The sequence below is a fragment of the Acanthochromis polyacanthus genome, chromosome 23, assembly GCF_021347895.1.
Source record: "Acanthochromis polyacanthus isolate Apoly-LR-REF ecotype Palm Island chromosome 23, KAUST_Apoly_ChrSc, whole genome shotgun sequence".
Taxonomy (NCBI): domain Eukaryota; kingdom Metazoa; phylum Chordata; class Actinopteri; family Pomacentridae; genus Acanthochromis; species Acanthochromis polyacanthus.
Genome location: NC_067135.1, coordinates 1,827,932 through 1,851,603, shown reverse-complemented (window position 1 = coordinate 1,851,603; position 23,672 = coordinate 1,827,932). Strand labels below are relative to the sequence as shown.

At 37.6% G+C, this 23,672-nt stretch overlaps 1 protein-coding gene across 1 annotated transcript; it reads right to left on the bottom strand.

Annotated features, from left to right (window-relative positions):
• Window positions 1-1,607: 1,607 nt before the first annotated feature.
• On the bottom strand, window positions 1,608-15,800 carry LOC110967844 (E3 ubiquitin-protein ligase TRIM39). The gene is given in 16 exon segments (XM_051944190.1): window positions 1,608-2,460; window positions 2,602-2,698; window positions 2,876-2,994; window positions 3,661-3,674; window positions 3,677-3,770; window positions 5,262-5,335; window positions 5,431-5,456; window positions 6,338-6,375; window positions 6,377-6,433; window positions 6,435-6,487; window positions 6,571-6,808; window positions 7,825-7,931; window positions 8,692-8,785; window positions 11,724-11,928; window positions 15,263-15,513; window positions 15,657-15,800. Coding segments are annotated over 16 exon segments (1,764 nt in total). The 3' UTR covers window positions 1,608-2,307.
• Window positions 15,801-23,672: the final 7,872 nt, after the last annotated feature.

Here is a 23,672-nt window from a genome sequence, read left to right as displayed (position 1 = left end):
TTAAGTTATGGGTACCATCATTTTTGTCCAGCCCTATTTCATTAGTTTGTTTTTTTAAATAATTATGTTAATCAACAATTCAAAAGTAATGGCTGATTTTGATTATTTAATTTTCAATACATTTTTATTTATTGTTACTTTTGTGAGTTTCAAGTGATTTCAGTGAGAATTGTGGGTTTTTCCTTCTTTAACTGAGGGGTACCAACAATTTTGTCCACGTGTGTATTTCTATTTAACTCACCAGATTAAATGACAGAGAGGCTAAACGTTTTGCATAACTTGAATGCCACAGAAACCTAAAAGAAATGCATCATAGAGGGTTTGTCCTTCTTTATATACCATCCAAACATGTTCTTTTACATCTCCTTTTAATTAATTTTCTCTTTTCTGTTTACATAATGAACTTTGTTGAAACAAAATCATGAATTTCTAAATCTATTTGGGAAACAGGAAGCTGAAGTGTCTCATAAAGGCTGATAAACCCTCAGACATGACTCTGGATCTTCAGGATCAGACTTTATAAAGTGGCTCAAACACTCCAACAATCTGAAACTCTTCATGTGGTCAAACTGGAGCCTCCAGATTCTTCCTGGGTTCATGCCTTCAGTGTGACTCCTGCAGCACAGCGTTGAACTGAACTACAAATAGAAAACATAAATAAAGGTCAGATGAGGATCTGAATAAACATTTTTTTATGTCCCTGTATCCTGGTTCGTGTCAGGAGGTGATCTGAATACAGACTGGGATGTTTCAGGATGTTTGCTCTGCAGCAGGACGTGTGCTTCATCGATTCGATGGACGGTAAAACCTGTTTGAGTTCAGGGAGGAGAGACGAAGTAAAGATTAAAGAAGACGGACAGGAAACAGACTCAACCTGTTTGTTAATTCATCTGTAGGTTCTTCTTATTTTTATCCTCAGGATCGTTTAGTTATCATTTCAGAGCACTGTGACTCCACCACTGACTTGTTGTTCACAGTTTTAATGTTTGCACAGGAAGGCCAAAGGAGTTTAAAAGTGAGTCCAGAAATACCTTAAAAAGTGAGATTTTTTGAGTAAATGTTCTGAAGTTATTATAGTTACAGTTTAAATGGATTCATGGTGAGAAAGTTTCTGTTCATTCACCTTCTTCTCTTCATCTTCTCTCTTCTTTTTCTTCTCTTTCTCTCTTTCTTTTTTACGTCTTCCTTTTCTTTTCTTCCTTCTTTTCTTCTACTTTCTTTTTCATCATCTCTTTCTTTCTACTTCTCTTTCTTCTAATCCTCATTCTTTTCTCTCTTTCACCGTTTCATCTTTTTTCTTCATGTCTTTCTTCTCTTTCTTTCATCAGTTGCTCCTCCTGGTGGTCAAACTGTGGAACTGCAGCAGAACTTTAGTGGACTTTAAAGTGCAGCTGCTGCGCTGCAAACAGTTAAAAACACACAAAACACATTTGCAGCATTTGAATTATTTTTAATTACACAGTATTTTTGAAAGACATGATGATTACAATATCCATAAAATTACAAAAATAGACTGTGAATCTAAGTCTAATGCAAAATAACATTAAAAAAATAACTGAATAACATTTTAAGAAAACATATTTTATTTTACATAAAGCAGACTGTTAAATACATTCAAATTTGTTATTTCACTGATTTTCCTTCTATAGTTCTGTAATTTTGCACAGATTTATTTGTTAAATGAGAGATTTCTTATCTAATTACAGAAGATTTTTCAACTAAAATGTTGAATAAATGTGCTTTTATTGGTGTATTATATCAATAATTTGTCAAAATACTGTTTTTATATATGTCATTTCTCTAGTTATGTATAGATCTATCTACAGTTTATACACAAGTAAACATTAAAAAACCAAATTTATCATCTGAGGACGGAAAACGATTTTATTTTCATCAGACATAGTTATTTTCTGTTATTTTACAGCATGTTTTTAGCCCCCAGCTGATAGATTAGTACCCTTTGTTTTACATTTTTAATGTTACATGCTAATGTCAAGACTTTATGCTGAGCTAGCTAGCATATAGCTTCACTTCTTTACATATAAGAATGTGGAATCAATCTTTTCGTCAGGTTGTCAACAAGACAGCAAAGATCAAACCATGAATCCTCATCCTGAGATAAAAAGCTGTTTGAATAACGAAGGAAGCAAGTTTAGCTTTAATAAATGATCACGTTTGTTGTTTAGCTTTAAAGTATAAACTGTTCACAGTCAACAGAGACTTTAAGGAGCCGCAGATGAATATTTATATTAATATAAAACATGAGCAGGTCATAAAGCAGCAGCAGAAGAACCATAAAGTGTAAAATCATTCCTGGATGTTGACTGGTGTGATGATGAGCGGAATGTCGTTCTTCCCTGATTTGTTGGTGCAGGGGCTGAAGAACGGGAAGACGCTCTCAGAGAACGTCACGTTGAAGGTGTAGATGTGGATTCTAGCGTCCACGTTGTAGAAAGACACCTGAAGAGGAAAAGGTGAGAAGATGTAAATAATGTTTTTCCTCACATGTACCAAGCTTTCTATTATTCTTTTTATTTTTTACACTGTGTTTATGTCTTCTGCAGAGGCCATATGATGTAAAATACATTTCCCATACTGCACCTGTCCTTTCTCAAAGTCCACAAATATCCCGATCTTGTGAGGCCGGTGGTTCAGGTTGACGTCTGTGGACGGTTCAGTACGGAAAGCGTATTTATTCCTGAAGGAAGCACAAAAACAAAGACGTTAATGAGAAAAACTCCAGTTCTAACATCGCTGCTTGTCTGTTTTGATGATGGTTAGTAAGAATGAATACTTTCTGCATCTCTTCCCTCCATGTGGATGAACAGAGCTCACATCAGATTGTTGTAATAATTCCAGTTGAAGCTGAACTCACTTGTCTCTCAGACTGAGGAACCAGTATCCGTTACTGGGAGTGTATTCGATCTTCCCCTTCCTGTTGATGGACAGTTTGGCCACGCCCAGATCCCAGTCTGTCTTCCCACCAACCTCCACCTGCTCAGTATTTATACGTTAACATATGATGGAAAAACAATGACCTTAGAATGAAAAGAGACTGAGATTAAGTTAAAATGACAAAACGGACACAGAAAATAAGAAAACTGTCATTTAAGATGAGAAACAAACTCCTTCTGTTAAAATGACATCATCATATCATCTCATAGTTTAAATAAAATCAACAGAATGTGCAGTCTTACTTCACTAATTCAGCATCAGTTGACTTCTTTCTTTTTACTTTTGCTTAATTCTATTCTACTTTTGCAGATTATTTATCAGATATTTCAGTCAGAATTATTTATTGCCAATTAGGTTTACTCATATGTCATTTTGGTGCTAAAATAACAGTTCAGTACAGATTAAAAATGCTGACAGTTGTAGCTATCATGTGTACAAGAGGAATAAAAAGCAGTGAAAAGTCAAATGAAAATAAATATACATAATAATAATATATATGAATCAATATAACTTCAAATACCTGTAAAATAATTATATTTTTGCCAGATTTAAACACATTTTGCCCTGTTTTATTACACTCAATATGGAAATTCATACTTTTTCTGTAATTTTACTCAGTACCTATAATTTACAAAACATAAATCTATAAGTAAAACAAAATTCAGGTGAAAACAGTTAAACCCTTTAATATCTCCCAGTACGTACCTCCCAGTAGTGTCTCCAGCAGTGATGGCCTCCCTCCCCAGCACACACACCACTCGGTCAAACCTCTCTGGGTTGTCTGGCAGCAGCTGGTGTTTATCTCCACACCGGACCTGCACAACAACACGACAAAACACGACAAAAACACAACTTACGTTCACTGTTCACTCAGTAGAGACGTGCAGCATCTTTATTATTCCACCAGAACATTCTCATGGCTGATTCATCTCAGATCATCAAATTTTATAATAATTTCTCTGATTTAACTGGATTTTTATTGCAAAACATATGGACATGAATGAAGATTTGGGTGATATTTTAGCTCCATATATCAAATACTTACCAATTTTTGTATTTTATTTTTATTTTGGCCTGTTGATCCACTTTTAGCAGGTTTTTTTTTTCACATTGAAATTTGAACTTTTGAAGATAAAACCGTGAAATTTTCACTGAAATAGCATCAATCTGACACAGTTATGCTGATAATTCACCAAGACGTCTCCTCAAAAACAGGTTTATAGGTTTAAATGAGTCAAAAATATTTTAAAAAATAGATTTTTTTTCTTAGTTGTATTCAGAAAATCTATTTTAAAACTCCAGAATTCTGTCATACCTGGATCAGACGTTCTACCAATATTTTAGTTTTTATGATAGAATATCTCCTCAATCAGTTCTGCTATATTAGCTTGCTGCTGCTAGTACTGCAGCAAGCTAATATAACATAGCTTATTAGCTAGTCAGGAAGTTAGCTAGCTCTTGAGCAAGATAGAATAGCATAACATTATTAATTATTATCATGGTAGCTAATGTTAAACAATCTGATACAGCATAACATTATTTGTTTCATATAGAGTCAATTAGTTAGCTGGGTAGCTTGTGTTTCAGCAAGCTAATATAGCATAGCATTATTAGTTTAAATAAATCAATGGTATAGCTTAGGAGCTAGGTGCTACAGCAAGCAAGTAAACCATAAAATGGGTTCTTTGCTAGGATGCTGGAACAGGTATCAATTTAACAGTCGGCTAGTTAGCTAAGTAGCTAGTGTTTTAGCAAGCTAATAAGCATATTATGAAGAGTTTAACATCAAGTCAGTTCGCTAGCTACATAACTAGTGCTTCAGCAAGCTGGCCACACATTTTTGCTAAATTAAGTCAGTTAGTTTGCTAGGTAGCTAGTGGTAATGGAAGCTAAAGTAGCATAAAATTATTAGTTTAACACACAGTCAACCAGTTAGCTGGGTAGCTAGTGCTACAGTAAGCTAATGTAGCATAACAGTATGAGATCAATAAAAATAACTTTATTTTCATTTTGGCCCAAGAATTTCATGTTAAACATATTCCGTATGTTTAGTTTACCATTATTACGACATACAGCCATTAGCTAACCTTAGCTACCAGCTTTTCTCTTTTACTATAAGCATTCATAGCTTATGATAAATAAGCAACATTCAGGTAAATCAGAGATGTTTGAGCAGAAGCCAGTTGATGATCTAAGATGGAATAGCTTTCCTGTGATTTATGTAATTCTGTCTATACATTTGCTAAACATTTCTACATGACATACAGGTTTGTGTGCTAAAAGTGAGTTAGTATATTTAATTTAACAGCCTCTCACATCTTCATGTCCTCTGACAGAACCAGTCTGGGGTGAGCGGTGTTACAGTCCAGAGTTACATCCACTGTAGAGAAGGAACACAAACAGGGGTTATTATTTATTATTCTATTTAGTAAATGTCTGCATTGTGTTGCTGTACAGAAGTGTGACGTAACATACGAGCAATTCCTGGACCCTCTTCATCCCTGCAGAACCAACAGAAACACTCAGTTAGTCACTAGTGTTTCTATGTATGTGTTAGCAGCAGATGTGATTCAGTGTGAACATCTGTAATCAGTGTAAAGACAGAAAACACTCACTGGGCTGAGACCGGACCGGACTGGGTTCTACCACCAGGGCAGGAAACCTGAACTCAAACAAAGAGAGTAATAAGAGTTTAATTCACAAACATACTGCAGTGTTGTGGAAAAAAGTTCATGTTACGGATTAAATGTTGGTGTGATCAGCAGTTACAGAAATAACCTGCAGTACGACGTTAATGAACTGAACTTAAAGCTACATGCAGCAATTATAGAGTTAACTGGGGTAAAAACAGTCTTTAGAAACGTCACATTTCCTATTAAAAACATTCATTGTATAAATAATATATTACAGCACAAGATGTATGTTTAGGGTGAACAGATGTGGAAATTGCTGACTTTAACTGCCAGCATAATGTTAGCGAAACATACAGAAATTACATTTACCTTTTTTAAAAACACGTGATTATTGCCTCTTCATGTAGAATTTATAAGCCCAGAACTTTCCTGTATCTTTATTATCACTGATATTTTAATTGTGTGCATAATAATAATGTCAAGTCATCAGTCAGGCTGGTTGATTAGCCTCTAGTAATGAAGCTAACATGCTAGTGCTGCCAGCAAGCTAAAATAGCATAACAGTACCTGTAGGGGGCAATCTTACCCCAATCTCCCCTCCATATCAGGTCGTACAGCTCGACTAAAAACCAACCACCTCATCTGTTGTAGTGTCTGACTTTGCCACCTTTATTAGTTTATTCTGCCAGAGTTATCTGTGTTTCGTGTTTATGTCTTCCTGTCTTCTGTGTGTTTTATGTTGCATTCACCGTTTTCTGCAAACGTTCTTCAGTTCTTCTTGGAACTTTTTCCACCAGCACAGCCAGGAGACTGTAGATGGTTCCAGTTCCTAGATCCGACTTCACTTGAGGCAGCTGACCAGTCTTTGGTTGGCGGAGGGGCTGGACAGTGTGGAACGTCTGGGGAGGAAGGTGGACACAAATGAAAGGAAGTCAGATATCTGCTCGGTTTGTTCTTCATAAATTGAACCTTAAACTCTCACCCACCTTCACACAGTGGATGCAGTCGTCTGATTGGGCGAGCTCGGCGAGGGCGGTCTCCCTCCCCCTCAGCTCCTCCACCTCCAGCTCCAGCTGCCGGATCATGGTGTCGGCCTGGTGCTCCGCCGCCCTCCTGCTCATCTCCACCACCTCCATCAGCTCGGCCTGGGAGCGTTCGATGGCCGACACCAACGTGGAGAACAGACGGACGTTACCCGCCGTCTCCCGCTCCACCTTCAGCTGAGGAGGTCCAAAATGTCATAAAAACACACCTAGGTTACCATCACCGTGTACCAACTTTTACTTTTCGAGCTGAACAGAAATCCCTTTGCACAGTAAAACCTCAAAAATTAGACAAAACATGCCATACCTACAGATAAATGCAATGTGCTAGCCCCTACATAAAACATCAAATTTGACAGAGAAATCATTAATACGTGTCAAAATTGCACAAAATCGGACTAAAAGATTAAACTTAAATTTTGACAAAGGGGGAAAACTCATAGAAAGTTTGAGTAAAACCTGCATAGAATCACGAAAGTTCAAGAAAAAAAATGGGAAAAATCTGAAATACACAAGTAGAACAAAACGACAATAATTAGGAACAATCAGCGAGTTGAAACCTTTAGAAGTGATTATTTATTATCTTTTATCATAAACATTGCCATAAAACCAGTTAATAAACTGGAAAATTTCAAATAACATCAGTAAAACATATGAACATTCTGACATAAAATGTAGAATTTTCACAATTTAATTAATTTAAGATTTTTTAAGGGAGATATTAAAGGAATAGACACGTTTTTTAAAATAAAATTGCAAATTAGTGAATTAAAATCATTGAAATTGATGATCCACTTGAAAATTGTTTAAGTTAAAACTGGAAAAAAAGATGCATGTGATCAGAAATTTGATTGAAGCCACTTCTAAGAAATAAATTAAGAAATAAGTCAGTTAATTAGAACCTTTTGATCAAAAAATTTGGAGTCAAGCATCAATTGATCATCACCAAAACATGTGAATCGGGCAGAAAATTAAGGACAAAATCTCCAGAATTAGAGGAAATGAACTTAAATAAACTGCCAAAACCTAAATAATTATGAAGTAATCAGGAAACCCAAGTGAAAATTTGCTGAAAACATTAGTTGAAGCTGTGAAATGTTAGGGAAAACCAATCAAACCTCAGTGACAGAGTGTGTTTATGATAAAATACTGATTATAAATGTAGCCAGGAGAACAGGTGAGTTAGTTTTTACCTGCAGCTCACTGACAGACGTCCTGATCTCATCGATCTTCCTGAGTCTCTGTCTGATCATCTCCTGGATCTTCTGCTCTGATCCACTCAGCAGAACCTGAACACACAGTCAGAACTTCAGCGACATTAACCTAAACCTCTAAATTAACCTCTAAGTTTACTTCTTTATTTCTTATTCTATGTGGCCTCACAGGACTAATTCATTTTGCAGCGCTGCTTTTTGAAGGTATTTATCTTATTTCTTGTCTCTTTTTAATCACACAGCTTCAGTATTTTTATTGATTCATATTTTAGATGGGGTTGTGCTTTGGCCAAAATGTAATGAATGATTTTTTTTGTCTCAGTCCAGCTCTGCACATGTGTTAATATCATTAGACTTAACAGTGTTGTGTGTTTACTACAAATTAGCAAATGTGAAAAGTTTTAAAATATCTGTCAGTCGAGTTAGTGCATGTGGTTTTAGACAGCTGTGTTGCTCTGCTGTATCAGGTTTTGTTTGTTTTCTTTGTCACTGGTTTTACAGGTTATAAGTGTTTTTCTGAAGGTGAAAATAGAAAAAATTCCAGGCCAAAGTTCTGCCAAAAACCTTTTACAGAACTTAGTTTTGGATCCCAAATCCCAGCAAGGGAAATCTTTTCTGAAGCACGGATGTGTTAGACTGGATTTAATCCCTCAGATTCTCCACAGTTCAGCTCATTTTACAGAAGGTCTAACTTCCGTCATGTTTGGCTGAGAGTTGTAGGATTATATGTGAGCGAGGCTGACAAGCTGCTCTGGAAGTCTGTCTTCCTCTTCAAGTCATTGTTCTCTAAACAAAAAATGATTCACTGCAAACATCAGGCTGTTTGTCGTCTCATACCTTAGTTTATCCATTCTGATTCCACGGTCACTACGTCGTGATCTGGATGATCTTCTTCCTCACATTCAGGACAGATACACATCTGATCGGTCCTGCAATAAAGCTGAAACCAACAGGAGAGAGCGTTTCACATTATTCTGACATGTTCCTCAGCTATCTATTTTAGTAAGCTTTATTGATTTATAGCAAAAGGGGACAGAAAAATGAGTCTGTCAATAAAATACAACCAGAGCTTCCCTGTTCTCTCCAGAATCAGCTGATTATCTACAGTAACTTTATTTAATGGTAGTGTCTACAGATACGGACCCGTACCCGTAGCCTGTGGCCTACGGATACGGCACTTTCCCTTATCATAAATATTAATTAGACGTATATAAATATTAATGAGCCGGTTTGGTAATCCGAGTGATGAAGGCGCTTCCGTGATTCGAGGTGAATCTGCGTGCCGAGCCTGTCATGTCAGTCATCTGCTGTTCTCTTTTCTATCATGCATAATGTCTTATAAATATCATTATCTGACTTTTTCACGGACAGCGATTTGGGGGTTGAAATCAGCACTACTATTAAAAATAGCAAAACTTTTTATTCACGTGACCCTGTTCTAATAAAGCACAAACAGCAAACAAAACAAATGGCAGAACTAACAGCCAGCAAACTACAAGTATTTTTTTACCTTCAAAAGTAGCGACAGACTATTACATATTAACAACCTAAACAAAACCCTGACGTATTTTCTGCGTCTGGCAACACAGACCCTGCACGTCAGTCACTTTAATGTTAGCGGACTCTGTTGAATGGCTAAGTTACATAACCACAAACAAATCTCACAATATCACAGTAAATCGAGTTTGTGGTTTTTTTAATTCATGCCGAATTAAAGAGCTGCTCCTCACCATTCACGAGTGTTTGTTTCATATTCGACATCCTTAACTTTATCTTGTAAATTAGCGTCCGAAATTAAATGGGAACATTTGCAATGGAGTTCGTCAGCCACTTCCACCACTGAACGCGGTAAACTAATGAATAGGAACTGGACTTCAAACAATTTAGACACGGCGTCTAAAAGCGTAAAAACTACATTGTCTAAAGTGTGAGAGGAGACGGTGTATTTTTGGTTAAATTATACAATGTTCGCCGTCAAAGTCATTCATATAAACTGCCTGTAATGTGCAGCAAATAGTAGTTAACTGGCGCCAGCTCTTCAGTGACCTTAACGGGTCCGTACCTCTAGTACAGATGCTACAGGTACGGGTCCGTACCTCTAGTACAGATGCTAGCATCAACCTTATTTAATGAAGTCTCAAATGTGTGTAAAATGCTCACTGTAACAAGTTTCTGTAGTTTACCAAAAATCTACTGTAGAACCTGTTTACAGTAAGTTGCTGTAGAGCTGCAATGCATCATGGGTAATTCACTGAGAGGCTAAATTTAGAGGAAATATCTATATATGTTTTTTTGTTTATTTTTTTTTTACTGTGAATCACATTACAGTATTTTTTTTTTTACTTTTACAGCGTTATTGATAGGTGCAGTGGAGACAGACGGGAAAGGAGGGAAGAAAGACCTGCAGAGCTATCCCTACTGTAACTACTCATAACAGTATTTCGAGCGGGAATTTTCAGCACTATATTTTGCATCGTTCCCACAAAGATAGGAGCCGCCATCATAATATCCTCCTGAACTTCAAAGATGTCTGGACTCCTGTTTTATTCCAAAGCTGTTCCTGGACCTCACTTATCAAGATTCTACTATTTTGTCCTATTTTGACTCCAGCAGGTAACTCACTTCAATATTTTGTAATTTTTACGTCAAACTGAAGTAGTTTGGTCCGGTAACGGTCCGGTGTGTCCAATGGTAACTGACTGAGAGAAGAAAAGAGAGCTCTCTTAAGTGTAGTGAACTTTAGTAAACCAGTTTCTCATGAAATTTTGACGGAGTTTGGTTTATGCATTTGTTGATAATGTTAAGAAGTTAGCCAAGGAGTAACGTTACCGGATAAACGTTAAATTTAAACCGTGTGCGTTAGAGCGCGCGCACGCATCTCTCTCTGTGTGTGTTCGCTAAGTCAGCTAGCTAGGTGTGTGTGTGTGTGTGTGTGTGTGTGTGTGTGTGTGTGTGTGTGTGTGTGTGTGTGTGCGTGCGTGCGTGCGTATGCGTATGCGTGCGTGAGCTCGGTCTGTTGGCTTCGTCCGTTGGCTATGACTGTTAGGTATGTCGGTTAGCTACGTCTGTTAGCTTGGTGTGTTCGGTAAATTTCATGTCTCGTTTTTCTGCTATTAGCTGCTGAGAGGAAACTGACGACCAAAGCTGGCCAGACAGACAACACATTGAAAGGTAAGACTTTAATCCAGTTACAAAATGTAAGTTGTTCTATTTTTGAAGCAGAACATTGTGGAAAAGCTGTTCTTTTGACAGTTAAACAGTTAGTGGACCAAATCTGTTGGGTGTATTCACTGACATGGGCAGTAAATAGCACTATGTGGGTCAGTTTAGCCATGTTTTTCTTCTTGGCTGGTGTATGATGTCTTTTGTGTATTTCTGTCAGGATAAATCCAGAGCAGAGGAAGTGTGCCTCCAAGGTTCAGGTGAGCAGAAGGACTGGTCAGATGGTCCAAGGAGAAAATGAGCTTGTACTGTCTCAGCTGAAAATCATTGAGCTGAGACAGTACAGCTAATACTAGGTGAGACTTTTAATCCTTTTCTGCTGTACATGTGTGTTGTGTACTGTTATACTGTGCTACTGCTGTTTTATACAGTGTTATAGCGACAATGGCAAGTATTTCAATCAACTAAAAAATTTCCATAGAATCATTAGTCTCAACCAAAATGGATCAAAATTGTTCAAAATGACAGAAAGCTGTCACAAATGTGTTTAGAAATTTTGCAAAAACCCCCAAAAAGTCCAAATGACCTAAAAATACCAAGATTTAGGGTTTAAAACTTTGCTTCATCAAATAATGTTCCTTTAGATACAGAACCAGCTGATTCTGAGAAGGTTCTAGTTGGAACTTTCTTTAGAAATGATTCAGGTTTAGGTTTACCGTAGTTCCTCGGTGGTGGACCTCACAGATGGGGAGGCTCCGGCTGCTTTCAGCCCCGCTCAGAGTGAAGCGTCTGCGGCCGCTGAAGCGGTACGGAGGTGGAGGAGGAGCGATGGCATTGGTCAGTTCAGCGAGTGGACTGTAGTTTGGTACCGATGAAGCAGTGAGGGTGTGACCGGTGGAAGCAAGGCAGAGATGGATGGACCTTAGAGAGAGAAACACAACAGAAAAGACCAAAAAGAGATGCAAAACCATCAAAAAGAGATTCATAATGACCAAAAAGAGATGCATAATCATCAAGAAGACCACAAGGCAACACAGAATTATTATATAAAGATGAACAATTAGTAAAGAGTTACAAAATGACCACAAAAAGACCCACATTTTATTACATTTATATATAAAAATACTGATAATCTGAGTATAAAAGCTGTTTCTTCCTGGTTGTTAATACATTAATACTAACTACAGAGTTCAGGTCAGCTCAGTGTCGGTGCTCATTCTGCTGATGATTTATGACTTTCTTGTCACAGTTATGTTGTACAGCAGTAATCCCTATCAGACTACCAGCCTGCAGCAACTCCACACTGAAAAAGTCATCCAGAGGACAAAAATTAAAAATAAAATCAAATTTAGGGATTTTCATGGACTTTGAAAAGATTATTTTGACGGTTTAGGTTGATATAGTGATGCTGGTAATTAAATATTGTGTGTAATTTAAATGTTATTAAGTGATAAAAAGTTGTATAGAATGAATAAAAAATGTCCAAAATGACAAGAAAAATGCCCAAAATGGTTTAAGATATTGGTCAAAATTACTAAAAACCTCAGACTAACAAGAAACAATGTGTATTTAAAAGAAAAAATATGCATTAGTTGATTTAAAGCTAACCTAATTAAATTGACTCTTACCTACATTACATTTGAGCAACTTAACTTCTTAATTTTGCAAACTTGAACACTTGCATCTGTTTCTGGTCATTATAAATCTCTTTTTGATGATTTTGCATTTTTTGTGGTCATTTTGCATGTTTTCATGATCATTGTGTGTCTCTGAAAGCTCAAAATTTGTGCAAAATTACTTAAAATGTGTCAAAATGACAAAAACATTTTACAGACTTATGTAAAATTATCCCAAATTGGTGTAAAATAACTACATCTGTCCGTGAATGACACAATATTGGCCTAAAGTGACTTAAATTTGTTCAGAATTACGCAAAATTGTTACAAAATATTCAATATTTTTACAAATTGACTCAGAATTTGGTCCAGATTTACTCAAAAACAATCCAAAGGACAAAAATATTTCCACAGTGGTCTAAAATTTGTCCAATTGACTGAAGCTTCACCAGAATGAATTAAAAAAATGTCAAAAAAATGATTCAAATCCTTTAGCTTTGTCCAAAACAACCAAACATCCAAAATTACTAAATGTGTCCAACCTTACTTCAGACTTTCCTAAAAATGATTCAGTGGTTGTCCAAAATGACCTGAAATGTCTCCAAAATGATAAACACCTTCACAGAATGATCCCAAAGCAGTCTGTTTGAAGTCTTTTGCATCTGAAGCAGTTTATTGTTGTGTATTTCCTGTTTTCGCTGCACCACTTAGAGACATTTAAATACTTTTTGTCCTTGTGCAGTTTTCAGCCTTCATGTACCTTCAGAAACTATGCACACAGACTTTATCACATCAGACGTCTTGGCTGGTCGCAGCAGGAAGAGCACGACTAACTGATGACATGAAACGCTCCCATGTGGGCAAACTAGTTCAGGATCTTTGTGTTCAAATCACCTGTACTTCTCCTGCTGTGATGATCAAAAAAAAGTAGCGTAAAGGTCAACAGGAGTCGATCATTTTATCATATCTAAGACAGGAAGCTATTTGCCCGCAGCTTTAGAAGAGTAAAGGAATTAGAAGTATGTCGAATAGATTCTCATACATCCCAGGTCATGGTAGAAGCTTCAGTAGAAACATTTGTGTCTCTTTGTAGTTCTGTTGCATCTCTGTGGTCATTTTGTGTCTCTTTGTGGTCGTTTATGTGTCTCTTTGTGGTCTTTTTGTATCTCTTGTGGTCATGGTGTCTCGTTTGTGGTCATTTTTGTGTCCTCCCTGTGGTAATTTTGTGTCTGGTTGGTGGTCGTTTTGTGTCTCTTTGTGGTCATTTTGATTCTCTTGTGGGTAATTTTATTCTCTTTGTGGTCATTTTGTGTCTCTTTGTGGTCATTTTATGTCTCTTTGTGGTCATTTGTGTCTCTTTGTTGGTTCATTTTGATTCTCTTGTGGTCATTTTGTGTCTCTTTGGTGGTCATTTTATGTCTCTTTGTGCGTCATTTTGTGTCTCGTCTGTGGTCATTTTGTGTCTGTTGGTGGTCATTTTGTGTCTCTTTGTGGTCATTTTATGTCTCTTTGTGGTCATTTTGTGTCTCTCTGTGGTCATGTTTGTGTCTGTGGTGGTCATTTTGTGTCTGTTGGTGGTCGTTTGTGTCTCTTTGTGGTCATTTTGATGTCTCTTTGTGGGTAATTTTGATTCTCTTGTGGTCATTTTGTGTCTCTTTGTGGTCATTTATGTCTCTTTGTGGTCATTTTATGTCTCTCTTTGTGGTAATTTTGATTCTCTTTGTGGTCATTTTGTGGTCTGTTGGTGGTCATTTTGTGTCTGTTGGTGGTCATTTTGTGTCTGTTGGTGGTCGTTTTGTGTCTCTTTGTGGTCATTTTATGTCTCTGTGGTCATTTTGTGGTCTCTCTGTGGTCATTTTGGTCTGTTTGTTGGTCATTTTGTGTCTCTTTGTGGTCATTTTATGTCTCTTTGTGGTCATTTTGTGTCTCTCTGTGGTCATTTTGTGTCTGTTGGTGGTCATTTTGTGTCTGTTGAGTGGTGTCGTTTTGTGTCTCTTGTGTCATTTTGATTCTCTTTGTGGTAATTTTGATTCTCTTTGTGGTCATTTGTGGTCTCTTTGTGGGTCATTTTATGTCTCTTTGTGGTAATTTGATTCTCTTTGTGGTCATTTTGTGTCTCTTTGTGGTCATTTTGTGTCTCTTTGTGGTCATTTTATGTCTCTTTGTGGTCATTTTATGTCTCTCTTTGTGGTAATTTGATTTCTCTTTGTGGTCATTTTATGTCTCTTTGTGGTCATTTTGTGTCTGTTGGTGGTCATTTTATGTCTCTTTGTGGTCATTTTGTGTCTCTTTGTGGTCATTTTGTGTCCATTCGTAGTCATTTTGAGTCTCATGCTCATTTTGTGTAATTTGTGGTCATTTACATGTCTTTGTGGTTTTTTGTGCTTGTTTGTGGTAGTGTTTTGCCTGTTTGTTGGTCATTTTCCATCCCTTCATGATCATTGTTGTGTCTCTCTGTGGTCAACATACATTTGAAACCTCTTCCTGAAACCTAGATTTATCTGAGAACTTTTCCTGGTCTTACTTCAGCTTTTATAAGGGCTCTGTGCTGTTGATCTAATTTGCACCGTAAACTGACGCTGTGTTGTACTGATGGAGGATGAAATAAACAAGCAGCTCACTGGGAGTCGGAGCCTCACTGCTCAGCATCACGGGAGTCTTTGGCAGAGGCCGAGGCAGCCTCCTCTTCAGCTCGTTGTATAAATCCTCGCGGTATCACTGCGTCTCCCTTTCCTCCCCTCTTCTCCGTTCCCAGCTCCTCCTCCTCCACCTCCTCCTCCACCTCCACCTTTCATAGACTGAACTGCTCGGTGATTTCTCTCAGCGTGCCGTTGATCTGCAGGTCTGGACGCTTCTGGAAGGTCTTCTTACACAGAGGACACTGGCAGACCTGGAAGACCACGGACAGAAAAACACATCTGTTAAAACCACAACCAAATGAACCCAGAGAGGAGAAAACAAGGAAGGGAAGACAAAGAAAGAGCAGGAATAAAGTAAGAACAAGCAAAGTTAAAGTGAGAGAAGTAACCAGACCTTCAGTCCGTCCCAGTATCGGTTGATGCAGGCCATGCAGAAGCTGTGTCCACACGGCGTGGATGAAGGGTTGGCGAACACATCCAGGCAAATGGAGCACTGGAACTGCTCGTCAGACAGGAGAAAGCTGCTGTACAGAGACATCCCTGAGGGACGAACACATGAGACACACATGCATAGTTCAGTTTTCTCAGTATACCAGGAGATTCAACCTTTGGAAGAGATGATTTTGTGTTTTGAAGCTAAATCTAATCGGAGCTCCTGGTAGAGCTTGAATGTTTTCTATAGATTGATTAGTTGATCAACCCTCTGAAGGCCTGAAGCTTTATGGAAACAGAACAACCATGAAGGAGGAGAGAGACCTCATAAATGTCCAGTATGACACAGATAGAACAACAGACGTCCAAACATCTTCCCGGACTCAGAAAGACTCCTACAGCAGATGGTCTGAGCACATTTAGTCCAAAACTCAATTTCGAATCCAGTGTAAAACCTGTCAGACTTGGATCCAAATCCAGTCTGAAACAGTCCAAACTTGAATCCAAATCCAGCTCCAGAACCAGCTCTAAACTGGTCTACATTCAGTCCAAAAACACAAACTCCAGATCCATCACACAGTTAGAGCGACACAACTATTAAAAAAATCCGCGTGAGAAATGAATATGTCTGAAGTTAATCTGGTAATGAAGGTTGTGTTTAGCTCCTTGGTGTCATCTTGTCCAGACCTGGTCCATGATACAGAATGTCTGAAAACTGTGTTCCATGTGACAGAAACAGTTTTGTAAAGAGATGGAGGAGGTAAACGAGCGCAAACAGCAGATTGTTGGTTCTTTAAACTCACTGACAGACCAACCGGACATCAGTAATATGAGGAGGTTTGTGACACCTGTGATCAGTGTTGGTCAGTCAGCAGCAGCATTTCCAGTTTATCCACATTTCTCGCAGCACAATGGGAGCAGCTCTGTTCCAGTGATTTAAGCCAATTCCTGCTCCACTGCCTTTTTTAGCATAAAATAATGGGCCGCCTTTAAGTTACTTAGATCGAGATGTTAAAAAACTGTCCTGAGATGTTGTCATTCAAATAGCTGTAAATTATAATGAGCAAAAACCTGCAGAAAGTAGGTCGACCGCTAAATAAATACCAGAAGTATTTCACAGATCAGTCACTTCACAGATACCATTTTCAATAAAAATAAACTTAGTATTTAAAAAAAATATTGATTTGCAATGTGAACGTTAATATTGTCCTTTTTATTCCACCTTTAATCCTGAGGAGGATAAAACCCACCACCTCTGTGCTTTGTTTTCATACAATAAGTAGAAGTTTCCAGCTTTCATGTGTTCAGTATGGTGTGTTTTAAGTTACCTGTAGAAGCTGTTAATGACTCTACAAAATTAAACTTTGATGTTGGCAGGTCTGCTGTTCGTCATCGTAGTGACATGAGGCGGGTCTGACCTCGTACTTGACCAAGCAGACATGTTGTTTGTCTGATGTATTGGTTCTTTACCGCCATCCCTACAGTTTACGTAACTAGAACGAGTTGGTTTAGGATGTGTTTGGGTCACGGTTAAAAGACAACAATGCTGTTCAGTCACACAGAAATGACTGACACTGTGCAGCTAAGATACACAGTTTGGTGATTTCTGTAAAAAATCAATCGTCTGATTCTTCATCTGCAGTGACGTTAGAAGATTATTCTCACTATGCAAAGTTTTACTGTCATACTGTGAATATTTTGGTTAAACATATAGAAACACAACATCAATTTTTTTCTGCATTTAGGTTTTTATTAACGTATATGAAAAGATTTTTCCTTTTTTTCTTCTATATTTGGGTCTTACAGGGTTAGAGGCGACCTGATGATAAATTAAACTTAAATAAAGTGGAGTGACGGCAGTGAAAAAGAGCATAATAAGAGGGTAAACAGAAGCTGTGAGAGATAAACGGACACATTACATAAATCACACGTTTCCTTTATCTCCTCAGATGGATCAGGATGGTCAGAAGACCTGAAGAATGAAGCTGGACCAGATTCTGTCCTGCAGCATCACGTACGCTGCAGGTGATCGTGTTCACAGGTAACGTCACTTTAGACAAGTTTTTGTCCCTTTAGACAAGAATTGGGTCATTTTGACAAATGTGGTTGAAGGAAAACTTGAAATAATTTTCCAATATGTACCTTTTCTTGAACACTCCTCTTCACTTGAGTTGTTTTAGAAAACTTTGTGATCATGTTAGGATTTTTAGTCATTTAGAGATTTTTTTTTTTGTCATTTTGGACAATTTGAGAAGTTTTGTGACGTTGGACAAATTTTGAGTAATTTTGGACAAATTTAGACAAAAGTTTAGTCATTTTGGACAAATCTTGAGTGATTTTAGAGATTTTTTGTCGTTTTAGACAACAATTGTGTCATTTTGAACTAATTTAGTTGAGAAAAATTTGAAAAATAATTTTCTAATCTGTACATTTTCTTGAAAACTCCTGTTCCTTTTTGTCATTTGAGAGAAATTTTAGACCATTTTGGACACATTTTTAGTCATTTTAGAGACGCTTTTTGTCATATTGAACAAGAACTGAATCATTTTTGAGAAATTTTGTCATGTTAGATAAATTTGAGTAATTCTGGACAAATTTGGACAAAAGTTTAGTCAGCTTGGACAGGTTTGGTTTTGGGTCATTTTGGACAAATCTTGAGTCACTTGAGAGAAGCTTTGTGTTTTTCAGACAAGAATTGGTTCATTTGGGACAAATTTTTAGGACATAATGGACAAATTTAGCTGAGGGAAAACTTAAAATAACTTTCCAATATGTACATTTTCTTGAACACTCCTCTTTACTTGAGTAATTTTAGAGACGTTTTTGATCATTTTGAGTTTTTATTCATTTTAGAGATGTTTTTTGTCTTTTTTGACAAGAACTGAAGCACTTTGGACAAATTTGATAAATTTTGAGTAATTTTGACAAATCTAGACTAAGTTTAGTCGACATGGACAGGTTTTGGTTTTGGGTGATTTTGGACAAGTCTTCAGTCACTTGAGAGAAGTTTTTGTCTTTAGACAATACTTTCTGGGTAAACCTTTTGTGTGTTGGGTTTTTAAGTGAAAGCAAAACAAAAAACAAGTAGAATTTTGTCTGAAATTATAAATTTAAACAACACTGAACTGAATAATCCTCCTGGACAACGTGAGTCTTTGAGTCTTTTCTCCCTGGAGGAAGTTGGTCTGCAGCCAAAAGGTGACAAACCACAAAGAAATGTCTGTCCTCATAACTCAAGACTCGTTACCGTCGGTCGTGTCTGCAGAGCTAAAGCAGCTGCATGACACATTTCTGTTCGTGCCAGAGTGAAATAAAGAAAATGTCAGGCTAAATGTCCATAAGAACAGATTTCTGTACAGAGATTAAGTGTTTAGATGGCTAAATAACAGCACTGTATGTCACTGTTTGAAGATAATCCTAGGGATAATGGGGGAATTGTAGTGAGTAAATTTAACTAGAAACTCAAACTGGACTTAAAAAACAATCATTTTTAAACAGCAAAAAGCGGACATGTGAGAATTTCTGCTGTAAATATGAATAAGAAAGTAAAAGTGGGTACCTTGTTGCAGGTGAGGCGATCCGGAGAAGTTTCTGTTGTTTTCTACTTCGTTGTCGCTCTTAGTCTCACTGATAAAAGAAAGTCTGGCTCTCAGAGGGTTTAAAGGTGTGTCCGTGTCCTGCAGGAAAAGAAAAGTGTGGCCACGCCCACTCACCTGTCTCTCCGTCGCCCAGGTAAATCTGGCAGGACTGGTTGAGGTGGGGGAGCAGAGTAGGTCAAATGGCAGCAGATTCAACCTAGATTTCTGGAAACAATATTTTCTTTTGTGCTTTTCTTGCCTCAGGAAGGTAACAGGTGACGGTGAGAATATTACTCATAGTTCTAATAAACATCAGTACATGACACAGTTATGAGTCAAAATGATTTTCAGGCTGGATGACCTGATTCTGACCAAGAAATTGATAACAACATGAATATTTAGTTTCAGGCACTTGTAGTACACAGAGGTGGGTCCAGATTTATCACTGATGAGGATCAAAGATGACGGGAGAAGTCCATGATTCCATCAGTTCAAAATGACAACAATTATCTCTGAAAGGACTAAAATGTGTCCAAAATATTAAAAAAAACTTCTCTACAATGACTCAAATGAAGAACAGTCTGCAAGAAAATGTTCACATTGGAAAATTATTTCTGTTCTTCCTCAACCAAATGTGTCCAAAATGACCCAATTCTGTCTAAAAGGACTAAAACTTCTCTAAAGTGACTTCTCCTAAACTTTGAACAGGTTTTTGACTTTTTAGACCAGAATTGGGTCGTTTTGGACACATTTGGTTGAAGTAGTTCAAATTCTTTATTTGGGAATAACCCCTTGAGGTGTGTAACCTCGTTTTCGAGGGGGTCCAGTTAGGCAACAGTACAGCAATATTACAACACAATACAATACAACACACAAGCCACATTCACCACAAACACAAATACAAAGGATATTCAACCAAACTACCATAATACAGTCTTTATCTGCAGTGACTCAGAAATGGACAAGGTAGGAAAATAACATGAGGAGGTGATGAAATAAAAAGATTCCTCAACCACAAAAGCATTCAACCCTAAGATAGAAGACAAAGCACGTTTGAATAGACTTAGATTAGGGAGGGATCTAATGTTAGCAGGAAGATTGTTCCAATCAGCAGCAGCTTGAACTGAAGGCCTGAAGGAAAACGTCAAATAATTTCCAATATGTCCATTTTCAGTCATTTTAGAGAATTTTTTTTGTCATTTGGACCAAGAACTGAATGTTTTTTGAAAAAATTGGAGTCATTTTGAGAAATTTTTGTCATATTAGACACATTTTTTGTAATTTTGTACAGAATTTAGTCAGCTTGGACAGGTTTGGGTCATTTTGGGACAAATCTTGAGTCACTTTGGAGAAGTTTTAGTATTTTTAAGTATTCTACAGTGTTTTATTAGTGTTTTATCTTAACTTTTCCTCTCTTTGGATGAGACTTCGAGGGACACAAATTGGTCTCAGATGAGTTTTTTGTTTGTGTGTGTTGGGTCTTTAACTGAAAGAAAACAAAAATATCCTGGATGTGTTTCTGTTTTCTGATAATCCACCAGAGAAACCTTTATGCCGTGCATTCTGGGTAAACTTTAAGGCTCATATCAGCATGTTGTGATAGGTGGTTGGTTCAGAACAAGTTCTAGACAATGAAAGGAGCATTTTTACACACAGAAGACACCAGGATCATCTTGGAACAACGATTCTCTGATGTAGGTTCTGTTGCAAAATCATACTGGAAACATTGTTGAACAAAAACCAGATTCAGTGTTCAGACTGAGACACCTGGATGGATTTAAAACTGATCTGGTGTCAGCTTCTACCAGAACTCAGATGTTCTCCTCCTGTATGTCATGGTTCTATCTGCTGGACTGATGAAGTTCTGAGGCTCAGAAATGATGTAAAAATGGACTTTTTCCATGTTCTGGTGATAAACTTGGACCCACCGATGTGAGGTAATAAATGTTACATCTTCACCAACCTGTCAATCCTTTACTAATTATTTCTAAAGTGTATCATCATATTAACCCTTTAATCTTCAGTCAATTCCAGCCGTTTTCAGTACAAAAAATCGCTAATATTCTATTTTTAAATAAAAAAAATTACGAAAAATACAGGGAATATTGGACGCACATCGCGAGGTGCATTTCCTTGAAAAGGACCGATTCGGGGATTTTATACCGACTTCAGGACATGTTTTGGACAAAATAGTTTCTGGCTTGTGTCATCTGGATGTAAAAGGTTGGATTATGGCCGTTTTTTGTGGAATATTTTTTGTGTGTAATAATGAACCCGGAAATGTGAGTCGCGCTGTGTGCGTTAAAGCCGTGTAGAGAACGGATGGATGGATATTTGTTTTTGTCGGACAAATGTGTTTTTCTCACCCGCTGTGGTAATCGCATCTGAAAGTGGTTTATACCGGCGGATTCATGAGAATCTAAGCTTTCCATCGGTGTATAGTGTTTGTATAATCGGGTTTGCAGCCGTCGGACATTCTTGAAATTCCTATGCAAATTAGTAGGTGTACCGCCGGCGGTTACACCTACGACGCACTGAAGCGTAAAGGTTAAGGTAATTTAAAAGTCTGTAATTACAAGCTAATGAAGTCCATTGTTCCCTCCCATATTTAATGAATGACTGCAGGTTTCCAGTACGTAGGTCAACACTTAGACCTGAGATTAGAATCTCTGCTCTGCTGCCTGCAGCTCAGAATTTCAGAATAGTTTCTGGTTCCACGTTTTAAACCACAGTAATGTCAGCTATGTCTGCAGGATGAACGATGTGATCAGCAGTAAAAATAGCTCCTGGCGCTGGTAGACGTCGGCTTAGCCTGAGATGTTATCTTACCAAGAAAAGCACTCAGTGAGTGCTTCCACTATTATACATAGCCGGGGAGTTCTGCTGGTGGTTTCCTACGATCATCTAAGAGTTTGTTCCTGAGATGATGGTTTTCCCGCTGTCCTTCAGGTTTTAATTATGCGTATGGACGTTCTAAAACCTGATTTTAGTCGTTTCATCTCCTCCGTTGTTTGCTTTGTTGATGCAGGCCAATAATTTACCCTTCTGAGACAGATTAACATCCTTTCCATGACCACAGGAGATGTCTCCAACACTGCATCCTCACTGCATCAGCTATGGTAAAGAAGTTGTTTCATCCACTGTGGTAATTATCCAATGGAAGCCCCATATCTATTTGCTTAGTTAAATCCAGGTGGCGTCATTTTTTGAACATGCAGTGTATAATATCCTGTTTATTTAGTCTGCCAGTGAAACTATGATCTTTTTTTGTCCAAACCTGATCTCACGTCCAGACATTTGTCCTTTAGTGTCGGTTTAAATGGGTCGGCACGTGAAGTAGCATCATTTCCTCGTTCAGTAAACAAACTTAAAATGATTCACTGTGTAATTTCGTCAACTTGATTTATTTTTGTTCAACAAAACCACAGAGTTTATCTGATTACTGTCATTTGTTGACAAATGGAGCTGAGTCAAACTCGTTGCACCCTCATTTTATCAAAAATCTCACATGTCTTAGACTTCTGTCATGGAAAAGTTGTTTTTAATGTACTGGTTCACGTGTATGTGTCTTAGATTTAAATGTTAATTCCTCTGACATTGTGTTACTTAAATATAAATGTATATAATGTGGAGTTTGTCCAAGAGATAACTAGCAGCTATATGTACTGTTAGTAAACTGAGAGACTATCTGTGGTGTTTGTAAGTGTAAAAACTCCCTTATCATCTAAAAGTAACATTCAAGAAGAAAAACACCTCATAGACGTACTTACTGAAGGTTTGAGTTCCTAGTTAGATTTGTCTGCCTCTTTCCACAGCGTCTTCTTGAACTGGAGGTAGATTTCCGTGGCTGTAAACAGCGAGCTATCTGCAGATCAGAGCTACCAGCAGATCAGAGCTACCAGCAGATCAGAGCTACCAGCAGATCAGAGCTATCTGCAGCAGAGCTCCAGCAGATCAGAGCTACCAGCAGATCAGAGCTCCAGCAGATCAGAGCTACCAGCAATCAGGCTCCGCATCAGAGCTCCAGCAGAGGTTTTTCTACATTCCTCACTCATCTCTCGGCTGATAATGGAGCTGCTGCTGCCAACAGTGAACCTGTTTCTCATCAGAACAGAACGTCCTGATTTAATGAACGCTTTTCTGAAACCTGCAGTAACACAATCTGACCACTCAGGGGCAGCAGACACACATTTAAACCTTAATAGTTAAAAATTAAACAGTTTTTAACACGATGATTGGATTTCTTCTCCTGAATGATTCAAAAATGTCCTAAACGTTTTAAATTGTCCTAAATGACGCAAAAATGTCCAAAAGGCTTAAAATTTCTCCTAAATTTCTGACACTTTTTAAATCATTTTTGACAAACTTTCAGCCACTTTGGACTTTTTTGTATGTAGTTA